We start from the raw sequence: 25,913 nt of genomic DNA on the forward strand, positions 1-25,913 counted from the left end.
ACTATCCTTGCATGCCATTCAAGTACGTGCAGCAGACCGCCCAAAGACTGCAATTACTGCATGCATGCGCAGTCAGACCTCTTCAGGCCGAGGCTTGATGTTGCTTTCTTTCTCTCTGGCTCTCTGTCTGACCAAAAGTTCCGTCACCAAGCTAGGTAGGAATCAGGATGGGTAGATGAAAAAGAAAAAGAGAGAAAAGAAGCGAGAAAAAAGAGAAAAAAAAGATAGTTGGGGTCTTGCCGGGGATCGAACTGCGTATTTGTTAGTCGTCATTCAGATGGGGTCGTATGATATTTTTGTCACGTACCCCGGGACCTCTCGCATGATGCTCAGGATGTGCCCTAAGCGAGAATTATACCACTAAACCACAAGACCATAAGACCCAAGTGCCTTGAGATGACACGTGTTTAAGTCGGTTCTTCAATCGGGATGGGGACAAGCGAGTTTTCCTGTAGCCGCGCCTCCACCAAGCCCATCACCCACCCCACCCCGGCCGAGGCCTTTGAGCTAGGGAGCAACTACGCCGCCCTGCTCCGGGCCCTCTACGGCAACCCGGCCTATCGCTTCGACGGGACGCCGACGGCCGAGATGATGAAGCCCGCCGCCGACACGCACCCGGGCCTGTTCTTCGTCACCGACTTCGTCGAGAAGACGTACATCAAGCACGTGCTCCCCTTCCTGCCCCCGGGCGCCACCCGCCGCTGCCGCGCCCTCGCCAACCCCTGGGCCTACGCCGACCCCTCGTACGCCTTCACCTGGGAGTACGACCCGGAGAGCCAGACCATGTGGGACAAGAAGGGCGGCGGCGGCGGCGACGACGAGAACGAGAAGGAGGTCCCCTTCCCCAGGCTGCCAGAGAAGCAGGCCAGGGAGATGATCAGCGACGCCTGGACCCGCGGCTTCATGGCCCAGAAGATCATCCTCGAGAACGCCACGGACCCCAAGGCCCGCGCCCTCGCCGGCGGCCAGGCCTTCGACTTTGGCCCCGAAGCGCGCGAGATCGTCCGCAAGGTCGGCATCCCCGAGGATTCGTAGGCGGCTCGGTTCGGTTGCTACTGTTGGCCACGGGACCCTCATTCTATCAGGTTGGTCATCGGATTGATTTCGCAGGGATCTGGATCCAACGGGGTTCCGTATAGGGTTTAATAAAGTACGTTCTTTCACTTAAGAGCGAGGTGACCCTCTAGGCCATGTAATGTACTCAGCCAATGCTCACTCATCCAGCAAGTCACCCTTGGCTCAATTACGAGGAGTATCAGATAGACAAGAATGGCACATATATAACAAGCTAAATTTGCAGATGGGTTTGGCACGGCTTGCTCCTCGTTCACAAAGACTTTGCTGCCACTGGGGGTTTTCACCTCCTGGAGTGAAAGAATATTGGGACCATGAGCCCAATATAGTAGGATCTCTTCATCGCCCCCTATTACCGGCACTGCGGATATAGGGCTCGAGGGGAAATACCTGGCTCTCTGGAGTAATGCCATCATACAGCTGTGCCCACCGGGGCCTCAACACCTCCGGGGTCTCCCACGCATTTTCCGGGTCGCGCAGCCAGAGCCGGAGAAGGTGGCGCCTGAATATGTTAGCGCAAAGTCTCACACTTGTAAAAAAGGGGTGAGGGGGTTCGTGGCGGGAATCACTACTCACTTCTTCCCGGGGCTATCGGTGAACCCATTGCGGGCATGGAATACGGCCAGGTTGTTGACATACTGCATGTCGCCCTTCTGGAAATCCGTCTTGACGCAGAACTTGTCCCCGAGGAAGTGCAGCGTATCCAGTGCATCAGCCTGCGCCTCGCTGATAGGCGGGATGTCGGGGCTGCGCGGCAGCGCCCCGAACCCGACGAAGTAACGGCGGGCGTACTGGAGGGCGATGCGCTCGGGACCGGAGTCCGTCGCTTCCGAGTGGAACATCAACGGCCTCTCCGTCCACTGCTTATCTGCCTTCTCGAGCGCGAACAGCGAGACGATGTCGCCCGAGTCCGTGTGGAAGACCTGCTTGTCCGTCGTGTAGGCCGGGCTGCCGATGGCGCCCCCCGCGGCGATCTTGTCGCCCCGGAGGTCCTTGATGTGCGTCAGGACCACGTCGGCGGGCTGGCCGTCCAACTTGTGGTCCTGGCGGCCGCGCTGCGGCGCGATGTGCGACGACACCCCGGCGTAGATGATGGCGTTCTCCTCGCGCGAGTAGTCGTCGACGCGCAGGCCCCGCAGCACGAAGAAGCCGTGGCCGGTGTGCAGCTCTCGGGACAGGCGCCGGAGCTCGGCGTCGAGGGCGGGGAGGGGGAAGGTCTCGGGCGCGAGGTGGCCCAATGACAGACCCAGGGCTAAAGCGTGCTTTGTTAGTTGAAAATGCGCCTATCTCATCTCATGTGAGCAAGGGGGGAGATCAAACATTTGAAGTGCCGGACGGCCCGGTCGATCTCTGCCAGTTGGTCCTCGTTCAGCACGTAAGTCCAGTCATACTGTACGTCTCGGCTAGCTTGTCCCCCTCCCACACGAGGTCTCCCGAGAGCTGGCCGGGGAAGCCCTGGGGGACCGTCGTGGGAAGAGTATCAGAAGCCAGGCGCCATGCTGCCCGTGCTTGCCATTTCTGGTAATCTGGTGCATACGCGATGTCTGGCTGACCGGATGGAGCAGGTGCGGCCGGCGTGGTGTCAGTCACGGTGGTGGTGGACATGGCGATCAACGAGACAGACGAGCAGCTACTTCGCTCCTGTTTTATTTTACTGTACGAATGTCGTGTACTCGAGGTTTGTGCGATGAACTCTGACGATGAACTCTCGGGCTCTCAAGTTGTGGTTCGAGTTATACATGGCGGATAGGAGACGAGCAATTGCCGTCTCCAATGGCGTCATTCCCGATCCCTCTCCAGAACCCCCTCCTAATGCACGTCGTCCGTCCACAGAGTCGCCGGTTAGGAATATTTATCAATCTTTAACCTACCTAGTATTGAGGCATACATGGCATAAATCGTCCATTGAACCTAAAGTGGCAGTAGCACTTGCATACGGGGTGGACACCAAATCCGTTTCCTCATAACGATGCTCCTTATTACATGAGGTATCACCGGACCGCTTGGCGGAAGCGACTCCTAAGTAGGTATCAACAGGAATGGGAACAGTCTCCCCCATAAAATGACAAGTTGCGACTGGTCCATCAACTGGGTTGTAATAAGGCATTTCGGTACGGGGGCTTCCAGTTTCAAACGGCTGCGGGGTGGTCTGTCGGAACATAAACTTATCGCGGGGCTTCAACAGTGGGCCATGCCGCCTGGAGCAATACCTCGGGAGGCTTCCGGACGCTATGAGATCGTGACAGGCCTTGACATATTCCAAATGGTTGCCGAGTGCATGGAAACTACTGCCAACCGTACATTATGTATATCGCAATGTAACCCGCGGGTTTGCACTAACACGGGGGCATGTTGTGTTCAGCGGGTAGGGAATAGGTCAACCAGATCCGTACGGTGCACCGTTTGGCGGATGATGCTCTCTTCCCACGAGCATGCTGCAGGCTTGCTAGGAAGATTCCAATACCCCGCCGCAGACAGGTATGTTTTGGACCACCATCCAACAAGAGATGCAGTCGCCTTTGGCACATCCAAGTCCGGAGCGCTGGCGGTTCAAGATCTGGGTTGGCCATCGCCCCGCTATCTATCAGTGCAGTCAGCAAGCAGTGGCTATCGTAAAGGCGCCTAAGCCACATAGCCCGCTGGGCCGTGGCTCGTGAAGCTCCACTTCCGCCCACAAGCGCCACCCGAAATTATTGCCAGAACTTAACAAATCCCAAAAAGTTCGACTGGATTTCCCCCTCTGAAAGTTGTTAATCCACAACCATCAACCATCGCGAACGCAGTATTCCTCACCATTAGATTGAATCTACTGGAAGACTGTCAAGATGTCGAAGATCACAGTCGGTAAGCAGCCATCATCTCCGTAAGGCGAATACTACGGTATCAGATTTCTAACATGACTGTCGCTTCCAGCCGGAGTGCGTACGCACGTTCAGGAGCTCCTTGATTACTCCAACAATGAGAAGAAGCGCAACTTCTTGGAGACCGTCGAGCTCCAGATCGGTCTCAAGAACTACGATCCCCAGCGTGATAAGCGTTTCTCTGGCACCGTCAAGCTGCCCAGCGTTCCCCGCCCCAACATGGCCATCTGCATTCTCGGTGACCAGCACGATGTAAGCAACCCCCCCCCGAGCCGGACACAACCCGATGATGACCGGGGGAAAAGACAACGTGGAGACTGACCCTGGACGCAATGAATAGATCGATCGTGCCAAGCACGGTGGTGTCGATGCCATGTCCGCCGATGACTTGAAGAAGCTCAACAAGAACAAGAAGCTCATCAAGAAGCTTGCCCGCAAGTACGATGCCTTCATCGCCTCCGAGGCCTTGATCAAGCAGATCCCCCGTCTCTTGGGTCCCGGTCTGTCCAAGGCTGGCAAGTTCCCCACTCCCGTCTCGCACGCCGATGACCTGAGCGGCAAGATCACCGAGGTCAAGTCCACCGTCAAGTTCCAGCTGAAGAAGGTTCTCTGCATGGGTGTCGCCGTCGGCAACGTCGGCATGGAGACCGAGGAGCTCATCTCCAACATCATGTTGGCCATCAACTACCTCGTCTCTCTGCTGAAGAAGGGCTGGCAGAACGTTGGAAGCCTGGTCATCAAGGCTTCCATGTCTCCTCCCCGCCGCCTGTACTAAGCATGTCACTGGGTCGTAGGAGGAAGTAGTGTATTGCCATATTCAAGACGCTGATAATGAACAGCACGTCTATCGGATCGGATTCAGTTCTAGATGAGATAGATAGCCAATGACAACACGAACCTTCTTGCCAAACAAATAACTGCCAGTTTCTTGAAAATATTATGATCATCTGCAGATTCTGTGTATTGTCCGACAGCATGCTTCTAGCAAAGTGCTTGCAAGGAAACTCAATGCTTTGCGCCCGGCGTAGATAGCACATCAGTCGTGGCAGTTTAAGGGCAACACGCGAGGTGGAAAGTGCAGAATTTGGAGCAGCTTTTCGTATTGACGGAAGTTCACGCATGGAAACTTTTTCGCAGACGCTGCAAATCTTGCCACGGCGAAAAGTCGAAGGCAATTTTCACCATTTCCACGGTTCTGGGATTTGTAGCACGTAGCATAGCAATCTGAGGCGGAGGGACGTACGTATGCGATACCCAGATAATTGTCCTGTACATGAACCAAATTGGGCATCGCGATGAAACTCGGCAAAACGCACAAGCGCGTACTACGCGACCGGAGATTGCGGGCGGAGGCATTTCACGATCAACGGCGACTAGAGCCACGATCTCGCCCAGATCTCACCTATTAGCATTGAATCGTGTTCTATATATCGAAATGTCGCAGACACCCCACAGTCGCGAACCAGGAAGAGCTGGAGTCGGCGGCTGATTAGGAAGAGCGTCTCCTTTACTTGATGAGGCCGGGAACGGAAGGAAAATTATAGAGAATAAAATCAACCCTCAGCAAGCCGCATTAGCGGAGCCTCAAATGAAAAATTAAATTAATTACATGACGGTAATTAGTCTAACCTCCACTGATGATAAAGAAGGAAAGGAAAAGAGAAGTCAGAGAAGAGGGAGGGAAGGCGAGTATTTATTCTCCTCCAGAGGCGGCTGGGTGGGGCGCCCGCCATCAGCCGCCAGTGCCCTGCAGCTGCGGTGGGCGACAGGCTGTGCTGTGGCCTTTTAGTGGCTGGGTCAGCGTCAACAAACATGCCTAAGGTACCTAAAGTAAGTACGCGGTCTCAAGGTAGAAAGAAGTCAGGTCGGGGCAACTCTGGCAGCTTATGATCACCTATGCATCACATTGTGCAGTGATGGCAACTAAAATCATGACAGTGTTATTTTTTTGATGGCAGGCAGCAGAACTTGGAATGCCCCGATTCTGGATCTTGGACGGCTCCATTGCATCACAACTAAGGATCTGCAAGAACCAACTTACACACCACCAGGCAGCAGTGCTGCTAAGTAAGGCGAAACAGATGCATCAGCTACAAAGCTCTGAGCATCTAGGTTGGTAGAAACCTGGAACATAATGACAATATCTCATACTCAGCCATAAAATCATCACCACTGCCTATTTGACTGTTCCAGGATACCCCATATCTTACAATGTCAGGCCTCCTCTTCATCACCGCACCTAGCGCAGACGCAAAAGCCATGAACCGGGCCCGCGTACACCTGCGCACGTTTCCTTACCCCACGAGCCTCAAGCTTGTCCTATCAGATAGTCCCGAAGACCTCAAGGCCCTGGCCCATGGCAAAGGGCCTGGTGAGTCTCCCGTCACCGACCCCGACCTTCGCCCGCCCATCTCGAATGCATGGGCCGGCGCGAGTCTCTCAGCCATTGAGACGTTCGTCGAGGCGGTTTGGAACCTAGAAAGCGCGAACGCAATCGTGCCGGGCCTGGATCTCGTGGTCGGCGAAGAAGGGCTCGCGGGCAAAAAATTGCATCGTGGCGCAGCGCAGCTGCAGCTTCGAAGACAACCCTTCGGGAGGGTGCGAGACTCACTTGGCTGGCGTTCATGACTATAACCGCGTGCGCGTACCTTGGGACGGTGCCGGGGTCGTGTTTGCTAACCTGTCGATTGCGAACCTGGGATTTGAAGATTATGTCGAATACGACTTTGGCAAGGACGTCGAAGTCTGCATGAATGCACCTACTGCCGATGGACAGGGCCGCTGGTGGACCGCCAATGGAAACCCGTCTATCCAAACGGCTGAAGATAAGCAAAAGGAGGCGGAGTTGTTGGCACGGCTAGAAAAAGAGGGCTTGGTTTGAAATGGTGATAGAGTCGACGCATGATCCGACAGTTCTTGGGTTTCATAGCCGCTTAGCGTTTGATGGCAAAATCTACCCCTTGCCCGTGTTGAGCCCGTAAAGCTGTGTCTATTGGGTGTGTAGGTATCTTATCTGAACACCTCCAATGCGTCTCATCCATCCAAAGCAAAATCTAACCTCTTCACAAGCGGGCAACGCCAGTCTAGTCTAAGGCAAACCCGTTGTCTTACATCTTGGATGCCGCGGCAAGGTATCCGCCACAGACTGAATCAATCAACCGGTTCGCAATCGCCGTTTGGGGAGGCAGTCTCAGACCTCCTTCCTTGTAAGTGGAGGGCGCCGGTCCGCCCAAGTCGCTGACGCCCGTCGTCAGAGCGTCCCTGACCTCCTCCATGGTGAACCACTTGGCGTCTTCCAACTCCGGGTCGTTACCCAAGTCGATCGTCTCGCCGTCGGGCGTAGCCTGCGCGATGGCGCCAATCATCAGGTTGGCCGGATACGGCCACGGTTGCGAGCTGTGGAGGACCACGCGCCCAGCTTTCACGCCGCTCTCCTCCCACACCTCGCGGCGGACCGCCTCCTCGATCGACTCGCCGGGCTCCAGGAAGCCGGCCAGGGTGCTGTACCAGTCGGGCGGGAACCGCTTGTTGCGCCCGAGCAGGAGCTTGGTGCCGTCGGCGGAGACGACGGCCACGATGATGGTCGGGTCGGTCCTCGGGAAGCAAAGGTTCGAGACGCCGTGCCGCGTCGGGCAGTCGCCTCGCTCCTTGGGAGGACTCCCCTCGGGAACCCCCGCATAGTCCGTCGGAGGGCACCTTCGCTTGTGCCCGCTGTTCACGGAGAGTGTGCGCCCGCCGCAGCCGGCGCAGAACGGGTTCCGCGCGTTCCAGTCCAGTAGAGATTTAGCTTGTGCGTAAATGGAGGCTATGAGGAAATGTCAGCTGTCCTTCCCTATCTTCTCTCGTAGTCTCCCGCCCTCCTCCACTACTGCCCTCTGCTCACTCACCTTCTGGTGCGGTCAACGACATCATCCTGGCAGCCTTGGAGAAGTCCAGTCCCTTGGCCTTGACCGCCTCGATGACACTGTTCGCCTTGTCGGCGAGGCCTTCCTTCGGGGTCACATCGATAGCGAAGTACGGGGCACCCTTGAAATCCTTATACTCAAAGCCCGTCGTCTTCTTCTCATCCAGACCCAGGAACAGGATGACGGGCGAGATGACGTTGGAGTTGAAGCTCTTGACCCATTCCTCCTCGGTTTGCCGGAAGGGCTCGGCCCCGGTCAGGGGCTCGACGTCGGCCTTGGTGACGAAGCCGAGGTTGGCCGCGTCCTTTATCGTGGGGGACAGGTTGTTCATGAGCAGGAACGAGGCCGTGGGGTGCGAGAAGGCCGACGCCAAGAAGGCGTGCTCGGACCGCAGGAACGAGACCCGGTTCAAGGGGCTGCCCGAGAAGTAGTTGGCCGTCTCGCGGCCGAACTTTCGCGACAACATCGAGTCGTCGGCGGCGAGGTTCGGCAGGTCCGGGGTCGGTGCTGTCATTGTGTTATCACCGATGACGTCTTCGAAGGCAGACGAATATGAAGCGACAAAAAAAATACAGCAAAAACTCTTTTAGTCGAAGGCGAGGATATGTGCTGCAACAAGTAAGTGTTCCTGTAATTCTAAGCAACCAAGACAGGTTCTGCTATGGGTAGGTGTGAATACTATGGATGTCGCCCATTTCTCAGAGGACTAGACTGGGACGGCACTGCAGAGGTGGACCATCACGATAACTCCGAAGGGTCCCAGAATCGGGGGTCTCGGTATTGGGACGGATCTCTCTTCTGGTGGGTTTATTTGTGATGACAAATCGACTATGTAGGCACTTGGGTAGATCAATGGGACATGAGTTGCCGAGGCACTAGGCACTGGGCACCAAAAGGTCGCACTCGCGGGTGCTTAGCATTGTTCCTTATCTCTATCTTGGGTATCTTGATTGATCGGGTATCAATCCGGGGTCTTGCTGCAACGGAAACATGCCCGCGTTCTTGTTTTCACCGGGTTGCAGCCATCCTGATGCCTACGTCATGTGCCGGCCACCTCGCTGACACCTGGCTGCCACTAGTTCGCAGCTGGCTTTGCTCTACTTGCCGGCCGCCGCCGTCCTCAGCTCGCAATCGGTCTAAGTGCAGGCAGCCTCAAGACCAATTAGATACCTTATCTGTACAGCCGCATTAGACTTCGGCGCAACAACATCCTAAGTCATCTGCAGGCACTCTGGGCACGATTGCGACTCAGCCCAAGCAACCCGGCCCCATCGCTCGCCTCATCCGGACTTGGACTTCGCTGGTGGAGATTGGCCTCGTCGCATCAGGATGCGATCTCTGGCCGAGTCGACGTGAGATTTTGTCCCATACGACCGACCATGGTGACTAGCCGGCCATAGAGTCGGATCTTTTGGCTGACTTGTGAACTCTTCCCCAGCGAACGATGGCAAGAAACCGCGAAGCATTCCAGCCTGGCCGACTTACAGCGCGCTGTCAGGTTTAATGGCCCCAGCAGCCCCTGCATCTCAGGCTGCAGATCCATATGCTGGAAAAGCTTCTTGCTCGGCCATGGCTCCAGTACCACCAGCTGGACCCATGCGCTCCTGGAGTCAAGGAGCACCTACGCGTTCTTGAGAGACCATTTCCTAAAGTATATCAACCATCCCGAGTATTTGGCCACTGTCAATACCGATCCTCTGGCCGACGACCCCGATGTAAGTCATGTGACGGCCTTTCACTCAGCATCCGCAATCTCACGAACATGAAGCATTGGTCCTGATGTTGTCTTAGTCACCGTGGAATACATTGAGGCAAGATGAGGTCCTGCGGGCCGAGATCTTGCAAGACGTCCAACGCTTGCCTGATGAGCCCTTCTACCACGAGCCCCGTGTCCAAACCATGATTCTGGATGTGCTCTTTATTTACTGCAAGCTGAATCCTGGTGTTGGCGGCTATCGCCAGGGAATGCATGAGCTCCTCGCACCTATTCTGTTGGTCGTCGAACGAGATGCCATTATTCCAGCCGAGACGGCGTCCGGCGGCCAAGCTGACTTGACTATGATTGAGATGCTGGATGCGTCCTTTGCCGAGCATGATTCCTTTGCCCTGTTCTCTAAAGTCATGGACCACGCAAAGGCATTCTACGAGATCGCTGACGATGCTCAAGGAGGGCAGTCGAGCATCGTCGAAAAGAGCCAGCACATCCACGAAGTCTTATTGTATAAAGTAGACCCTGAGCTATCCAATCACCTGAAGGCTATTGAGATCCTACCTCAGATCTTCCTCATGTGAGTCCACGCCGACCCGTCCCCGACGTGCGCTCACCTGACGTCTCTCCAGCCGTTGGATTCGACTTCTTTTCAGCCGCGAATTTCCGTTTGATCAGATGCTCGTGCTTTGGGATACCCTCTTTGCCGTTGACCCTTCGTTGCAACTGATAGATCTCGTTTGTACTGCCATGATGGTCAGAATTCGATGGGCTCGTAGGTTCACCGTCTACTAAACCGCCACACCACGCACTATGTACTGACTCATACTGCATAGTCATTGAGGCGGACTATTCTGTCGCTCTACAGCTACTATTGAAGTATCCGCCACCTGAGGCTCCTTATGGACCGCATACATTCATAGATGACGCCGTTTATCTTCGAAATCATCTTACTCCTGCTGGAGGCTCATCTCTAATCCTGAAGTATACTGGTAAACCACCAGACTCGCCCAAGGGTTTCTCGCAACCCAGCACACCTAGGTCCTTGGGCTTAGGTATAAGACAGAACGCTCTAGGACTGCGGTCGCCTCTGTCACCTCAACGGTTCATTCAGCAACAGGGTGGCGTAGAAGCCTTATTCCAGGGTGCGGCTAAGGGCGTCCTTGAGAGGGGCGAGAAGCTCGGCATCAACCAAGCTGTGCGAGATGCTCTTGGCGAGATACGTCGCAATGTTAGCGAAGCCAAGACAAGTATGAAGGCAGGACGCGAGATTTTCTCCGAGCCGGGACCTAACAACACAGCCATGCAAGCCGTGGCCACTATGGACCAGAGGAATAAACATCTAACGTCGCTGTTGGATGAGACCATCACTACGTTGAAGGCTTTGGCAACATCAAACTGGGATGATAAACAGAAGCAATCAGAAGCCTTGGAAATAGCTGCCGCCAAAGTTCAGTTTGTTAAGATATACCTGGAGGATTCGACCATAGCGCTGCCTGAGGACGAGTATTTTCCTCCAGCGCAAAGTCAATCCGGACCTGAAGCCAACCCAGCATCACCAGATCCTCCTACAGATGCGGTCGCAGCAATGGTTATCAGCACGCCCGACATGGTAGTTGATTCCCCAAACCCCCAGCACTCCAACCAGACCCCCGATACGGCTTCGGTGTCTCCCGCGAAAGATAGCATGACCAGTAACGGCCATTCAGACGTGATGGACACCGACCCTCTGTCTTCGACCTCGAGAACAGCAACGCCTACCCAGGCAACCGTGCTCCAGCGACCGCCGGCACCTATTCCTACACGTTCATCCTTAGCCCAATCCTCATTCTCTTGGATGCTTGAGCCAGACCAATCAGCATCCTCCAAACCAGATGTATTTGGGTCGCAGAAGCCAAAGCCTTCGTCCTCGACCGCATCTCCCTCCGGGAATCACCGTAAGCGTCCATCGGCCAATGCGAATAGAGAGAGGACCGCATTCCTATTTGGCGAGGTGCCATTAGACGCCAAGGGCAACGCCGTGCTTTCGGAAGATTTATTCGGCTTGGAGCCAATACGAAAGGGTAAATAGTCTATAGTACACCTTTCAACCATATTTGACAGTCACGTGGTTTACATATTTCCTGCTACAGTAGCCGTATCGTGATTGCATGTTCTTCTTGCCTTGTCGTGCGCGATACGCACCGCAGCGCTTACACGATGATGGGTTGGTCAAAAGGCAAGTAGGAAGTACGATCTAGTTTCAGTTACCCGATGCACACCGCATTGCTATACAGATTGACCGAGCGAACGCGCAAGACGAACAAATTATCGCTGGGCCTGGATGGCCAGAAGAATTCGACAGCTCACCCTGCCCTGGGAAGGCAGAGCATGTGATCTTAGCCGTTATAGACGCCACAGCCGATTGGCACTCAGATGAGCGGCTACTGCGATAAACTACTAGACGCAGATAACAAGAAGCCCCGAAGCAGCACAGAAGCAAAAGCCGAAGAAGTCCCAATCGCCCCGGCGAATCTGGCGACACCGGCCGCAACCATGGACACTTTTCCAAGTTTTCCCAATCTTCCTCCGCACATACCCAGAGACCGTCCGCATCTTTGCGTATGTGGAACCCCAGGTCCGCCGACCGTGAAGGATGGGATCTCTGCCGCCGCAGAAGCCGACCCCAAATGGTGGCCCGAGGTCCTCGTCGGGGATCGCATCTGGGTGGACGACGTCGGCAAGCTCAGCTGCGACTATGACGAGCTCAGCGACGCCCTGGGCCTTCCGGACGACTATGCCCGCTATGCCCGCGTCCAACGGGGCCATGCCGCCGCGGACGAACACGGCCACTGGGTCGCACGTCCCAAGCCCCTGCCATCGTCGACAATAGGATGCCACGCACCACCTGCTTGGCTAAAGGCGTCTTCCGCTTCATCCTCTCCATGAATTTTATCTATGGTACTAGTACTCCGGGGCCACCAAATATACTCACAGATCTTGGGGTTCCCTCCCTCCTGTACCCACGGTTTGTCTAAACGGGGAGGTGACCTGAGCATGGGCTAGCTATTGGGTATAATAATCGGGCGAGGGCCCAGAGTAGAGGAAGTAATGGAAATAAATGAAGCGTATTATTCACCTAAAGTACTGCTGCTACCTCAAGTTTGTCATAGGGGGTGCTTCATCCCTATCTCAACAACCTTCCTCTATATACTACAGAATACATGGATGTCCCTTTCTATAAAAAGCAATACTCGCTCGCAAAGTAAATGGCTCACTTGTAACTGAAGAACAGCCCCAGCCGGAGAGTAGAAGACACGCTTTTTGCCAGAACCCCCATGATTTCCGAGTACCACCAAACACTGCTTGACCGATTAATGACGCCTGCGAGAACGAAGGCCTCTAAAACAAAAACCACAAGGCAAGAAGAACATGGGTATAACTCTGTGACAGCTACTCTTGCTCTATCGGGCTGGTATTGTTTCACACAACCATCTTCCAAAGCGGCGCCGACCTGTCGCCCTGGGAATCCGTCTCCTTGCCGAGGTTCAGTTCCTTGTTCATAACCTCGATCCAGTCATCCTCGGCCCGGACCGCCTCGCGCACCATCTGCTCCATCAGGGCCAACTCGGCCAGCATGTCGTCCACCATGCTCGTGCAGCCCTCGAGTATTCTGGCCAGACTCGACTTCTGGCCGCCACCACCGCCCTCCCCATCCTCCGTCGACGTAGCAGCAGGAGCATCACCACTACGATCGGGCACCGGGCCGAGGTGTCGCAGCATCCGGCGCCACTCCTCCAGTTTCCGCACGAGACCCGGACACTCGTCTCTCCAGCGGTTCTCCAGATCGCCGATGAAGAGAACCTCGTCCGTGTCATCTAGACCATTTCCCAGCAGCGAGTTTACGTCCCCCTTTCGGCGCGCCTCCATAATGCCCTGCAGGCGGCCGGCCCAGTGCTCGAACTCCTCGACGACCCGGGCGTAGCGACCGCCGGGCTCGCCGAACCGCCAGACGCCGTTGACGACCTGGTCCAGCATCTGGACCTTCTCCTCGAGCCCGCCGACGACCTCGGTGCTGGCGCGGGCGGCGCCCCACCGCAAGAGCACGGCGGCATTGCGCGCTTCTACGCCGTCTCGCTCGCGGCAGCCCAGGGCCTGCTCGGCGCGGGCCAGCTCCCCGAACCGGGCGCCCAGCTTCCGCTGCGCACTTTCGTGCCACTCGGCCGCCGTGGCTCCGGCATCGCGGTGCAGGAGGGACAGCTGCAGGAGCTCCGTTTGCAGGCGCGCCGTCTCGGCTGTGATGGCGACATTAGCGGGGAGCTTCGAGGGCGAGGGCGGCGCCAGGAAGGTCGAAGTGAGGGGCTTTGGCGCGTGCGACTTCAGCGGCGAGTAGTGCTGTTGGTTGGTGTTGAATGCCGGGCGGCTTTGGGAACCAGCAGGCGGTGCTGCAGCGGTGGCAGCAGTGGCAGTGGCAGTGGCAGAAGATGTCGAGGCAGAGGCTCGGTGGGTTGCGCCACGTGCCTGCAATGTCTGGGAGCGGGTTTGCGGTTTCGCAGAGACTGTCGACGAGGCAGCGGTCGAGACACGAGAGCTGGGTGGTTTGAGGGTAGTGGCGGCGGTGAGACCTGTCGCTGTAGACTTGGCTCGCGCGTGGCCCAGCCCCAGCGTTTTCGACCTTGTCAACGTAGATGTGGACGAGGCGCCTCCAGAGCTCGACGGCCGTTGGGTCGAGGCCGAAGATTCTCTGCTGGCACTCCTTATGTTTGCGGATGCAGAAGGGGCGGAAGGTGCAGGGCGTGTAGAGGGTGTCCTTCCCAAAGGCCTCGCCGCCGCCGCCGCCGTGTTCTCGGCCGTGGTTGGGCTCGCCCGTCTCGTCGTGGCTAGGCCATTTCTGCTGCCGAGGACACCGGATAGTGGCCTGGTACTTCCTATTGTCGAGGGCGGTGGTGCTGCTGCTGATTTTGTTGACGTCCTCGTCGGGTTCGTTGTCCGAGCGCGGGTGCTTGTCGAAGTCGTGGCAGTTGTCGTGGCAGCTCGAGTCAAGGGTTTGACCTGTGGTAGTCGGCTGGGCGAGCCTATCCCACCGGGGTCGTTGGAGGACGAGGGCGCTAACTTGGTGTTTTCTTTCTGATTCGCACTGCCGGCATTGATGGCGGCAGGCTTGCGTAGTGACCGCGCGCGGCTCAGACCCGAGTTCGACGACATGGTGAGCGGCAAAGGGCCGGGATGGTGGACATAAGATAAGAAGAAGCCGTACCTTGAGTACTGAAGTGCCAAATGCGGGAAATCGAACAAGATCAATCAATCTATCGGCTACCTAATCAATCAATGGATTGATCGAATGCCCAGGGCCCTTGCTGCCTCGTCGATCTCCGCTGTAGCTTGGGTGCCATGTACTTGGCTTTACGCGGGAGGCGGGCGTTACCCCACTGAAGTGCCGGGGCCTGAAGGGGCTGGTTTTCAGGTTAGTTGGTTAGTTGGTTAGGTGGGACTGGACTGACTTACGCCTAGGCAATCAATCACTAAAAGCAGCACACTTCAGGTACCACCCGCCCTGAACGCTAGGTCCAACATAGCGGTCAAATCCACGGAGTAGGGGAGTAGGGGGCATGGCCATCCGAGCAGAAATCCCACACTGAATGGGATCTAGAGGGAAAGCAAAGCAGGGCCCGCGATCATTGATCATTGATCATCGATCATTGGCCATGATAACTGGCGATGACGTAATATTTCGGGGGTCCATAGAATAGCCATTGCTCGTTGATGTACATGATGATATATGTCTGATATATACCTACATACACACATGTACACAAGTTCACTCCGTGGCCCAGTGCGGGACCTATAGCCCTCCCGATGCTTCCTTTCTCGGCCACATTGGCAATCCTTCAAACAGGTCCAATCCTACACTCGAAGGCACAGAGCCATGTATATATATATATACATATATACTGACTGGAGTTGGCTTGGACGATCCCGAACACCGGTACCTGTGTCTCGCTCTCCTGCCCTCAGTCTCGTCGATATATGAGACGTAGTGTTTCGCAGTCTTGCATTTGACCCTTGCACCTTCTTGGCAGGATAGTTGTAAATCGAGAATCACTTTCATGGGAAATTAATTTAGTTCTGGTCATGTTCTTTCCATTAGAATTTAAACAAAAAAAAAGAAGCCAATTGGTATCCATGGTCCTTTGGAAAAACATAAACAAAAAAAAAAACCACGCCGTCGTTCATAATACATTTCCCCCTTATTCCTTTATGCCTCCACGGCTTCCCTGGCCCCGGACCCGACCCCAGCCTGGCTCTCTTGGAGCAGGCTCAGCACCGTGTGCGTGTCCCTGTGCCTCTCCAGCAGGTCCCGGCAGCGCGAGCACACCCGCACCGAGCAGGTGGTGCAGACGAACCGCGGTTCCCGGTCCTCGACGTGGCACGTGGCGCACGCGATGGAATGCGACGCATTCTTGGTCCGGATAAACCCCTGGTGCTCGTTCAGACACTTCAGGTGGCAAGGCCGCAGGGGCGCCGCGTTGATGACGAGGTGCGCGTCCGCGATGGGCTTGTCATGGCGGCGGAACAGCATGATGGCACTCATCAGCTCCGACTGCTGCCCGTCCGTGAGCGGCCTGGGCTCGGTAAACAAGACCTCCTCGCCCACCATGCTGAGAGAAGGGCGGGTGCGAGGCGCGGGTGCTCCATTGGGGGCAAGCTGGCGGCGAGGGGTCTGGCCGGTAGAGGTGGCCGAGAGCTCATCCACTGTCGTAGAGGCATTCTCCTTTGCGGGCGCTTTGGACTGCTGGTCGAGCTGCTCATGCGATCGTTGGTGGCTGACATTAGAACCCATAGGAGAAGATGCCGGCTGCTGCTCGTTGGAGCGGGACATGTCACGTTGTTGATGTGGCATTGAGTGTCCATCGCGGGGCATTTGGGGCTGACTCGCTTGGTCTCGGTTTTCAGAGTTTTGCGCAGTGCTCGGACGTCCGGCGGTCTGGGAGGTTCCTTGCTGGCCACGTTGGGACGCAGGACGAACCTCGGGCGACGACAGAGGTGACACAAAATCTTGGCTCCCCTTCTCTACAAGACCTCCTTTCTGCAGGCTTCCATCATGCGCAGGCGCACTGCTCGGGCTTGGGCCGGCGATCAGGCTGGGTGCGGACGCCTTGCTCGCTTCCTCCTTGGGCGCATCGGAGCCAGTTACCCGCTTAGCGACGGCCTTCACTGAAGCCGCGAGCCTTTTCATCTCTCCGTCTTCGTCCGGTTTATTAGATGCAAGTATCCTGGTTGGGGGTGGTGGAGCTGGACGGATATTACGTCCGGGTAGAGTTGAAGATGATGGCGGGGGTAAAGGCGAAGGCCGCGTGCTGCTAGAAGCTTCACTCTTAGGAGGCACGGGTGGTCCGGTTGAGCCGTGGCTGACAGTCAGTGTGAGGTCCGGGACCTTGATGCTAGCATCGGACTTGGATGCCCGGCGTTGCCACAATGGTTGTGTATCGTTGACGGGTGCAGACGGAGACGATGATGCAGCTTCTAAGTTGTAGGGTTTTGTTGATGAAGGGGTATTCTGCAAGCTGGTGGGTGCGTATGGAGTTGATGAAGTAGTTTCCAAACGGTCGGGTTTTGGCAAAGGAGGAGTCTTTCGAGGAGTGGCTGGTGCTGTTAACGGGGTGTTCCGTGAATTGGCGGGCGCCGGTGTGGTTGACGATGGAGCTTCCCCACCGACAGCTTTAGCGGAGCGAGGGGTCGCCGGTAGGCCACCGCGCGGATTAGCCGGCAGCCCCAGCGTCGGACTACCACCTCGCCTTGTGCCCGTGGCCGGAACAGGTGGCAGTGACTTTTGTTGTCCATTCTCCATGCGTCCAATTTCCATTTGATCGTTGGGATCAGGGAGTTCATCTTGGTGCGGGTTCCCTGTGTAGTCGCCCAGAGTGTCAAAGAGCTTAGCTCTGGGGTCGGCCGCAACATCACGTTCAGGTGAAAGAGACGGCTCGCTGTCCTTTGTTGCAACACTGCCCTGGGACGACCTGTGCGCAGAGTCCTGTGATACGTTGGATGCGCTGGAGTATGCAGACAGTATACTCGAGATGGACGACATGCGTTTTAGCTTTCTGGGGGTGGAAGCCTCCTTTCCCTGCGGTGCAAGCTCTGGTACTGCTGACGCTGGTGTTGTCGCTGCTGGCTGCTGGCCAACAGCCTTCCGAGGAATGGCGTTCATCTTCTTGGGGGTAGTTGGGAGCTCCTTCTGCAGAGGCGGAAGCGCCGGCAACGGAGGGATGACGTTCGTCAGGTTGAGGCGGGCACCTACACTGCTCTTTCGGGGCGGGAAAGCGGCGGCTGTTGTTGTCGTTGTTGTCGTTGCTGGCGTTGGCGGTAGTTGGGGTAGCGACGGCAGCTTGCGAGGTATTTTGAAGTGGCCTGGTGGCGAGGCCGTGTTTGGTATACCTTTATGTAAACCGTCGTGCAAACCGGGCGGAGGGGCTGGCAGGGCTTTGGAGAAGCGAGAGCGCCCCGTCGTAGGGGTCTGCAGCGAAGCCGTATCCATTATAGAGGGTTCGTCTGAAGTACAGTAGACGGATGGGCATGAAGGAGGCGAAGTTGGTTGCGTGGTCCGGCCCTTGGACGTTCATGCCGATCCTGCAATGTCGTCTCCGCAGGAAGGAAGATGCGTAGCACAGTCCCGCTGTAAAGAATAAATAGAGTAGTAGGCCGGCGTTGGATGTTCATGTTCTCTCACACACCCGCGGCGGGCCAGGACCCTGTATTCTGCCCTGCCCTGCCCTGCTTGCAGGCCAAACAGGTTTTGCTTTGCTGTGCTTTGCTGTGCTTTGCTGTGCTTGCCTGGGCTTGCCTGGGCTCCCTCCACAAGCCCGGGCTAATGCAGGTACCGACGACTGGATCAGAAACTGGATGCCCTCGACTGGCCCGAAGTGGGAGGCGAGGTGGAGAATCTTGCTCACGCAGGCCAGGCCGAGTGCAAGGATGCTGAGCCCTGCGAGATATGCGAATGGGTCGTTCAGGTGGTTGTAACCGTCATCATAAGCAATTCCGGCCCAGTCCAAGCTCCTCCCCCCTAGACCATCTGAAACAGCCTAGAATATACCGAGAGACGCGACCGATGGCAGAGTCTACTAAATTGACCCTGGCCAGGGGGGTTCGCGTCAGCAGCCACTCACTCTCGACTCTTTTTCCCCAAGCGCTGCGGGAGCTGTTGATTTCTTGTATCTGCCAAGAACTACGTCTATAAGCCCGAGTCAGGTAAAAAGCGGCTACAGTATTATTACATTGTGCTGTTATTGTTGTTTTCCGATTATAATTCACTAATCATCGTCTCACCTCGAAGAGAATAGATTGTCCCTCCGCCGCGGGAAGATCTTAGTCTTCCCAGGCTACCGGAATGAGACAATAACAATAACGGTCACCGGTATCATCGGTAGGGGGCGCCAGCCACAAAGGGTGTTTTCTTTTTTCTTTTTCTTTATCTCTCCTTTCTTCTTCTTTTTTATCTTCTCTCTTTCCTAGCCTGCTGGCTGGCTGGCGTAGAGTGAGGCCGAGACAGAGAAGAGGCGGAATTGCGATTGCACGTTTGCAGGGGGCAGTGGTGACGATGCATCGTCACTTTTGACGGGCTGGTTTGGTCCCCGAGCGAGGATCCTGGGGATCATCAGACCCTGCCAGCCTACCAGTGGCCCACGCTGCCAAACTGCCAAGGGCTCGACGCTTCCGCTTTGCAAGCCACTGTCACGGCTCGACACGACTCGTCGGTGTGCGCGTCCACCAAGACCCTGTCCCCGCCTATTTTTGTCCTGGCTCTCAGGTGCTGGCTGGATGGATGTTCGGTCTGTGGTTTGTACAGCCTCGATCCTAAGCCCTGGGGAACTCCTGAGAGCTGGACATTGCGATAGTAAGCCCCAGTCCACCGGGCCAGATGCGAAACCTGCAAAGTTGTGGACTATATCATGCGCAGAAACCCGTTTTCCGCTCCACCTGGTCTACGTATGTAAGGCATGTAGTCGCGAGTCTACCAGGTAGTGCCGAAGCCGTCGTTTCGTTCTCCCTAAAGAACGCATATGGAAGACTGGGAAGAATCTTCAGACGCGTTCTAGTCCTCTGGAAGGGGTTTATACTCTTTATTTTCTCCGACTGTCTGTCTGTCGGCCTCTTGCCTGTTGCTATCTGGATATTGATCTCCTGCCTATTCTTCTGGACATACTACTTGTAACACTACACATGCAATCGGCTGAGGGGGCGCCAGGTGCGGAGCTGCGTGGCTTACCAATGCGAAAAGCCGGCACGATCGGAAATCACCATGTGGGCAATGATGCATGTGCGTCTATGTATTTACCAGGTACCTCCTAACCTGCAAGCATGTGAAACTTACGAGAAGCCAGGGCAGCATCCGACTGATGTGACTCCGGCTCGGATCGAGCGTCTCAATTACAGTGGGCGCCGGGCATCTTGAACTATCAGTAAATGAAGAAAGGCATATTTGGACGATGGCATCGTGAGGCTTTCATCATTGATGGCCCACAAAAGCATATCTAATGCACAAAATAGAACGTGGACGAATGCAGGGATGCACAGCAGAGTTCACGGGCGGGAACGTTGCACCGTAATTGGTTCGTCCATTCTTTTTTCTTTTCTTTTCCTCATCTTATTGCCTCATGTACCTCTCATTGGATGGGACAGGAAGAGGATATATCAATGATAAGATGGGATGACGGCCAACTCGAGCAGGACTGGCCATGCCAATATTGCTTACAATACTGCTGAGATGGGCCTATGAGGTGCAGTCGGGCTTCTGAATGCATCCGCGTAAGCAAAGAATGAAGCCATCACCATCTGCCCAAACCTCACATCAAATTGAAGCATAGTACTTGACAACCGCCGGTGTTAATCCACATGCAATCTAGTCCTTGCTTTGGGGTTGGGGGAAGCAATACGGATCGAGACCGCAAGGCACCCGTCGGATGCTGGCCCATGTGTCCGTGACCGTTATCAATGATGTGCTTTTGGCGGGGAAATCGCTCTTCAAATGCCACCCCCGGAGTCGGAGCTGTGCGAAATGGCTCAACCACTCCTCCCAGGCCGGTTCTGGATTCTGCCAATTGGTACCGAGGTCAGTCAGTAGCCAGCCAATTTCTGCCATTGAGTCCGCCGGCGCGCTGTTAGGACCACCTCCCCTCTGGTGTTACAGAAGCAAACATGGCCGCCAAAGAACATGCCCCTCGCGCAGGAGGAGCCGCCGGCATAGTGTCCGAGACTGCACCTTTGTTGGGCCCGGCCGCTTCTGGACAGGGTGACACGGTAGCACCGCAAGTCTCCAAGTTCAACGGCATCAGCGCCCATGGCACATTCAGCCGTGACACAGCGGATCCGGAGCCGACCAACGGCAATGGCGATATCATTGGCGCCAATGGCCATGAGCCGAAAACCAAAGTGAACATGGCTCAACTACTTCCGGCCCTGGCTGTAGGCGTAAGTTGGCGACTGAACCGAACCACATTGGAATAGCACCAAAGCAGGCCATCTTCCATAGAAAACGATACAAGCTGAGACGTATACTGGCAGATATTCCTCGTGGCTATGGATCAGACATTGACCATCGCTACATATGGCAAGATGGGAAGTGACTTGAACGCTTTGAACAACACAAGCTGGATCGCAACTTCGTGAGTGTACAGGCATCAAAGATCCGTACTGGGACGGCAAAGACATATTCACAGAACTGACCCATGATATAGTTACTTCCTTACTCTCACTACCTTCCAGCCCCTATACGGTCGGCTGAGTGACATATTTGGCCGAAAGGTGATCATCAGCCCGGCATCTCATCAGCCACAATGTGGAAGTGTATTTGCTCATCAACGTATCGTCTAGGAGTGTTTGTTATTCGCCTACTCCGTCTTTGGCATTGGGTGCCTGGGCTGCGGTCTTGCTCAAGACATTGTTCAACTGGTAAGTTGGTTTGAGGGCGTATCACGGATTCTAGGCGCAGCAGTTCCGTTTGCTGAACGCTACACCGTTACGATCTACTTACTACGCATGAATGAACGAACCAAAGAGCTGACTGATCGTTGCAAGTGCATCGCCCGAGGGGTGGCTGGTATGGGTGGCGGCGGCATGAACGCCGTCGTCGCCATTCTCGTGACAGACCTCGTCTCCTTGCGCGACCGCGGCGTGTGGCAGGGCTACATCAACATCGTCTTCGGAGCCGGCATCGCCTCCGGCGCGCCCATCGGCGGGCTCCTGGCCGACACCATCGGCTGGCGCTGGGCTTTCGCGGGCCAGTTCCCCATCGCCATCCTGGCTTGACTGGCCGTGTTCACGATGCTGCCGTCGCCCGAGGCGGCCGGCGACGACGACGACGACGATGCAAAGCAGCGGCGGCAGCAGCAGCACTGGAGGCAGAAGCTCCTCCGCATCGACTTCCTGGGGGGCTTTGCCCTGTCCGCCGCCGCCTTCGTGCTGCTCTTCGGCCTCGACAACGGCGCCAACGAGGGGTGGAGCCGGCCCATAACCGTCGTGCCGCTCGCGCTGACGCCCGTCCTGTTCGCCGCCTTCATCCTCATCGAGGTCAAGGTCGCGACCGAGCCGTTCGCGCCCGGGCACGTGATCCTAGACCCCCCGCTGCTGGCCGCGTACGGAGCCAACTTCTTCGGCGTCGCGGCCCAGATGGGCGTCTTCTTCTTCATCGCCATCTTCTACCAGGCCGCCATGGCGCTCACGGCCACCCAGTCCGGCCTCATGTTCGTCCCCAGCACCCTGCTGGGGCTGACTGGCTCTCTTGGCGGCGGGCTCGTTATGAGGAAGACCGGCAAGTACTACGGGCTCACACTCACCGGATACACGATCCTTCTCTTCAGTGTCGTACCTTTAGTGCTATTTACGGGGGCCCTCACCAAGTCTGTGGTCGGCGTCGTTATCGGGGTAGCGTTTCTTGCACTCGGGGCAAGTATATGTAAGTCACCACCAGCCCACTCTTACTACGGCCTCGTCCTCTCCCAAGGGGTCTCTCCCGTTTCTTGCCAAGAGTAAAAGAGGAAAGAAAAAGGCAATACATATTAACACCCCCAACCCCTGTGCCACAGCCATAACCACCACACTCATCGCCATCATCGCCAACTGCGCTCCGGAAGACATGGCCATCGCCGTGGCCTGCTCCTACCTCTTCCGGTCGCTCGGCACCACCATCGGCATCAGCCTGTCGACGGCGGTGCTGCAGCAGGTCCTGCGCACGGAACTGGCGGCGCGGCTCCAGGACGGCGGGCGCGCCGCCGAGATCGAGGAGCACGTGCGCCAGAGCCTCGACTACATCCGCACCCTGCCGCCGCACGTCGCCGGCACCGTCCGCGACTGCTACGCGGTGGCGACCATGTGGGCGTTCCTGCCCATCGCGCTGCTGGCGGGCCTGTGCCTCCTTTCCACCGCCTTCATTCGCGAGAAGAAGCTGGACAGGTGAAATGCGTCTGCCGGTCTTGGTCAGCGGGAACCAATGTGCCGTATATTGCTATCGACGCGAAGCGTTGCTTGTTAGAGAGCGATTTCAGGTTCTTTCAGCATATCGTTAACGGAATGTATATGGACATCATGTGTTTCATAGTAGCAACTAGAGTATCTCAAACCAATGGGGAGGTCCTTCCCTACAACTTCATATTCTCAAGATAGAGAAATCAGATTGTATCAGGCATTGCAACGTCACGCTCGGTGATCTCAATTCCAAATTATTTGAATGGGGGTAAATCTCTTTTATTTCTATCATAATTTCGTAAGGCCATGCCAACGTCTCCGTAGATGCGAAGTAAAACCAATCAGTCAGACCATTGCCGGGTGAGTCCTGATTTCCCGTCTAAAGTAAAAAAACCCAAAGCCATCGCCGAGATCCTCAACTGGAGAGAACCAAAAGAGAGTCTAGAATTCATGCAGCGGGGGTGTGAAAGCCGACTACCTCGAGCAACGATACGGAGCGCAAGCTAGCCAGCCCAGAGCAACCCCAACAGTGAGGATTTGCTCCGATGCAGATGTGCTGACGCGTGATGTCACATGGGTTGTCTGCACTACCCCCAAAAAGATGGATTTCGTCAACGATCGAATGAAACAACCGTCGTGATTTTGATATGCATCAACGAGAAGCAACATTTGCGAAGACGCGGCGAGTGTTCTGTAACACAAACTAGAGAGCGCTCCGATGGATTCACAGGAATCCGCGTCGAGGGTAGCTGACTCCCTCCACGGCTGGGTTATCGACGAACCAGCTGCAGCGCTCTCCGGTGGCCTCGTTCACCAATGCGCATGGCAGACCGTTGCCTTTCTCAAAGATCTCCTTCATGATTTCCTTCTTGCCACCGCCTGTGGCGACAAATGCGACCTTGACCGAATGTGTGACAACCGGCAGCGTCAGGGTGATGCGCTTTGGCGGCGGCTTGGGTGAGTCCTCAATTGGCGCGACCCACGCGCTCGTCTCGCGTAGAAGAGGGTGGCCGGGGAACAGACTGCATGTGTGGCCGTCGGGTCCGCTGCCCAGGAGCAGCAGGTCGAAGATGGGCAGCTTGACGGAGTCGCGGCTTGCAAAGGAGCGGACAAGCAGTTGCTCGTACTGGTCGGCCAACTCCTGTGTGTCGTTAAGATGTTGCGTGTCGATAGGGTGGACGGTAGGCTGGCCCAAGTTGGCGGGGATCTTGTCCAGCAGCTCCTTTTTCAGCAAACAATAGTTGCTGTCGTCGTGGTCCAGCGGGACGGCGCGCTCGTCGGCGAAGAAGATCTCCCATTTGTCGAATTGGACTTTGTCTTCCTCGGAGGTGGCTGGTGCTAGCAAGGCCTTGGCGAGCACTTTGGGCAGGGAGCCGCCGGAGACGCCAACCTTGAAGGCACCGTGGCGAGTCAAGCCGGCGTTCTGGCAAGATATGACATACGAGCGCAGAGCCGGTGCCAGCTCATCCAGGCCGGGAAAGGCGAACAGGCTGGGTTGTTTACCGGGCATTGTGGGTGGTGGGTGGTGGTGTATGTGTGTTGAGCGCAGCGGTGATGGGCGTTGGACAGGTTGGACGGTGAGCAAGTAGAAGGTGAGTAGGTGTAGATTTTTTTTTTTTTTTTTTTTACTTTAGGTCTTTCGTGGGCTTGCAGGAATTTTAAGGGACTCGGAGCTCCACCAATGCAAGTAGTGGGCAGGAAGGTATGCGCTGACTTTTTGCAAGTATCGTGGGACCTCTTTGAACAAGTCGGGTTTGGGGTGTCGGACTGCGACAAGGAGAATGGGCAGAAGAGTGATGGAGTCTCGATCGGCCGTTTGAGCTGGGGAGATATTGCCTTGCGGTGGTGGTGACGATGGTGGGGTGACTGACGAGCGTTAATATTTTGGAGCTATCTTCCTTGCGACGCTGCGAGGCAAGACCCACGACGATTATCGATAACGGCGGGCTACAGCGACTTGGAAGCGCATCGATAGCACTGAGAGATCGAATCAAGTGTTACCTACCGACCGACTCTGGACCGTACGTATGTTATGTCCGTCAGCACAGCATGGCACCGGCACGTACCATGTAAGCAAGCCGTCCGGGGCTCGCCGTTACGCTACACGCGAATGCAACCGAAGCACCGTAACAAGACGGCCAAGCCAGGTCAATCAATCGGTGAGGTCGAGGACTAACCAGCAGAATGACGACGGTGCTGATAAGGTGGTCGAGGTATATCAACAAAAACGTGGGAGCGATGTAGCGTCGCGATGGGTCCCGAAGTGGACCGTGGCAAGTGTGTGTGTGTGTGTGGGTGGGTGGGTGGAGGGGTTGCAAAAACCGAGGCGGACTTTGGATCTATCTTTGCATACCTTGGTCCGGTTTCTCGGCTCGTTGAACCTGTGATTTTAAGTACATACTTTAAGATACGTACATATGCCTCCGGAAACAGCCAACAGTAACGAGGCGAGGCGAGGCGCAAAGGTTCGGTTCAATGGTTTGTAGCAGGTTCGATGAGTAACAATTGGCCCAAAAGGACTGTTTTGCCCACATTCGTACGACCTTGAAACATTGGGATCATAAGCTAAAAATGGCATATTACCTCATACTAGTTGTAGTAGGCTACTACTAGTAGGTGGCCAGTACTAAGCTTCAGTGCGGTTGCACTGCTTGGCCGGATCTTGCTCCACGTTTTTCTACTTGATTACCCAACTCCTACGCACTTAGGGAGCTTATCCAGAGGGCAGAGATTGCCTTTGAGGCTCTAAATGATCTTGTTGTAGGCAGAAATTTGCGCGACAAATGACTGCTGCATAGCACTTCAAACGGTTGCTGAACCTCAACACCCGTGACATATTGTAGCCAGGTACTGTCCATCTGTAAGGTAGGTATTAAACGCAGGCGTGGGGGCAGCAGCCCACCCAACCAACCCCCTCCAGGTTGT

At 55.8% G+C, this 25,913-nt stretch overlaps 11 protein-coding genes across 11 annotated transcripts; 6 read left to right on the top strand and 5 right to left on the bottom strand.

Annotated features, from left to right (window-relative positions):
• Nucleotides 1-429: 429 nt before the first annotated feature.
• Nucleotides 430-1,035, top strand: PG986_013403 (uncharacterized protein; the record flags this gene model as incomplete). Its single annotated transcript, XM_066849625.1, has 1 exon — nucleotides 430-1,035. One exon carries the CDS (start codon nucleotides 430-432, stop codon nucleotides 1,033-1,035), a length of 606 nt encoding a protein of 201 aa, XP_066693768.1.
• Nucleotides 1,036-1,413: 378 nt separating this feature from the next.
• Nucleotides 1,414-2,679, bottom strand: PG986_013404 (Clavaminate synthase-like protein; the record flags this gene model as incomplete). The annotated part of the gene is made up of 3 exons (XM_066849626.1): nucleotides 1,414-1,576; nucleotides 1,651-2,326; nucleotides 2,466-2,679. 3 exons carry the CDS (start codon nucleotides 2,677-2,679, stop codon nucleotides 1,414-1,416), a joined length of 1,053 nt encoding a protein of 350 aa, XP_066693769.1.
• Nucleotides 2,680-3,899: 1,220 nt separating this feature from the next.
• PG986_013405 (60S ribosomal protein uL1) lies at nucleotides 3,900-4,710 on the top strand (the record flags this gene model as incomplete). The annotated part of the gene is made up of 3 exons (XM_066849627.1): nucleotides 3,900-3,918; nucleotides 3,988-4,187; nucleotides 4,276-4,710. 3 exons carry the CDS (start codon nucleotides 3,900-3,902, stop codon nucleotides 4,708-4,710), a joined length of 654 nt encoding a protein of 217 aa, XP_066693770.1.
• A 1,436-nt stretch (nucleotides 4,711-6,146) lies between these two features.
• PG986_013406 (uncharacterized protein) lies at nucleotides 6,147-6,563 on the top strand (the record flags this gene model as incomplete). Its single annotated transcript, XM_066849628.1, has 1 exon — nucleotides 6,147-6,563. The coding sequence occupies one exon, from the start codon at nucleotides 6,147-6,149 to the stop codon at nucleotides 6,561-6,563; it is 417 nt and encodes a 138-aa protein (XP_066693771.1).
• Nucleotides 6,564-7,042: 479 nt separating this feature from the next.
• On the bottom strand, nucleotides 7,043-8,354 carry PG986_013407 (uncharacterized protein; the record flags this gene model as incomplete). The annotated part of the gene is made up of 2 exons (XM_066849629.1): nucleotides 7,043-7,740; nucleotides 7,823-8,354. The coding sequence occupies 2 exons, from the start codon at nucleotides 8,352-8,354 to the stop codon at nucleotides 7,043-7,045; spliced, it is 1,230 nt and encodes a 409-aa protein (XP_066693772.1).
• An 815-nt stretch (nucleotides 8,355-9,169) lies between these two features.
• PG986_013408 (uncharacterized protein) lies at nucleotides 9,170-11,619 on the top strand (the record flags this gene model as incomplete). The annotated part of the gene is made up of 5 exons (XM_066849630.1): nucleotides 9,170-9,192; nucleotides 9,279-9,555; nucleotides 9,632-10,128; nucleotides 10,181-10,323; nucleotides 10,385-11,619. The coding sequence occupies 5 exons, from the start codon at nucleotides 9,170-9,172 to the stop codon at nucleotides 11,617-11,619; spliced, it is 2,175 nt and encodes a 724-aa protein (XP_066693773.1).
• A 464-nt stretch (nucleotides 11,620-12,083) lies between these two features.
• On the top strand, nucleotides 12,084-12,476 carry PG986_013409 (uncharacterized protein; the record flags this gene model as incomplete). Its single annotated transcript, XM_066849631.1, has 2 exons — nucleotides 12,084-12,099; nucleotides 12,166-12,476. The coding sequence occupies 2 exons, from the start codon at nucleotides 12,084-12,086 to the stop codon at nucleotides 12,474-12,476; spliced, it is 327 nt and encodes a 108-aa protein (XP_066693774.1).
• A 534-nt stretch (nucleotides 12,477-13,010) lies between these two features.
• Nucleotides 13,011-14,732, bottom strand: PG986_013410 (uncharacterized protein; the record flags this gene model as incomplete). Its single annotated transcript, XM_066849632.1, has 1 exon — nucleotides 13,011-14,732. The coding sequence occupies one exon, from the start codon at nucleotides 14,730-14,732 to the stop codon at nucleotides 13,011-13,013; it is 1,722 nt and encodes a 573-aa protein (XP_066693775.1).
• A 1,051-nt stretch (nucleotides 14,733-15,783) lies between these two features.
• On the bottom strand, nucleotides 15,784-18,063 carry PG986_013411 (uncharacterized protein; the record flags this gene model as incomplete). The annotated part of the gene is made up of 1 exon (XM_066849633.1): nucleotides 15,784-18,063. The coding sequence occupies one exon, from the start codon at nucleotides 18,061-18,063 to the stop codon at nucleotides 15,784-15,786; it is 2,280 nt and encodes a 759-aa protein (XP_066693776.1).
• Nucleotides 18,064-20,723: 2,660 nt separating this feature from the next.
• On the top strand, nucleotides 20,724-22,980 carry PG986_013412 (uncharacterized protein; the record flags this gene model as incomplete). The annotated part of the gene is made up of 7 exons (XM_066849634.1): nucleotides 20,724-20,996; nucleotides 21,090-21,190; nucleotides 21,263-21,329; nucleotides 21,399-21,476; nucleotides 21,603-21,827; nucleotides 21,867-22,479; nucleotides 22,610-22,980. The coding sequence occupies 7 exons, from the start codon at nucleotides 20,724-20,726 to the stop codon at nucleotides 22,978-22,980; spliced, it is 1,728 nt and encodes a 575-aa protein (XP_066693777.1).
• A 732-nt stretch (nucleotides 22,981-23,712) lies between these two features.
• Nucleotides 23,713-24,498, bottom strand: PG986_013413 (uncharacterized protein; the record flags this gene model as incomplete). Its single annotated transcript, XM_066849635.1, has 1 exon — nucleotides 23,713-24,498. One exon carries the CDS (start codon nucleotides 24,496-24,498, stop codon nucleotides 23,713-23,715), a length of 786 nt encoding a protein of 261 aa, XP_066693778.1.
• Nucleotides 24,499-25,913: the final 1,415 nt, after the last annotated feature.

The sequence above is a fragment of the Apiospora aurea genome (assembly GCF_038362705.1).
Source record: "Apiospora aurea strain CBS 24483 chromosome Unknown utg000009l_segment0_segment0, whole genome shotgun sequence".
In the NCBI taxonomy this organism is placed as follows: domain Eukaryota; kingdom Fungi; phylum Ascomycota; class Sordariomycetes; order Amphisphaeriales; family Apiosporaceae; genus Apiospora; species Apiospora aurea.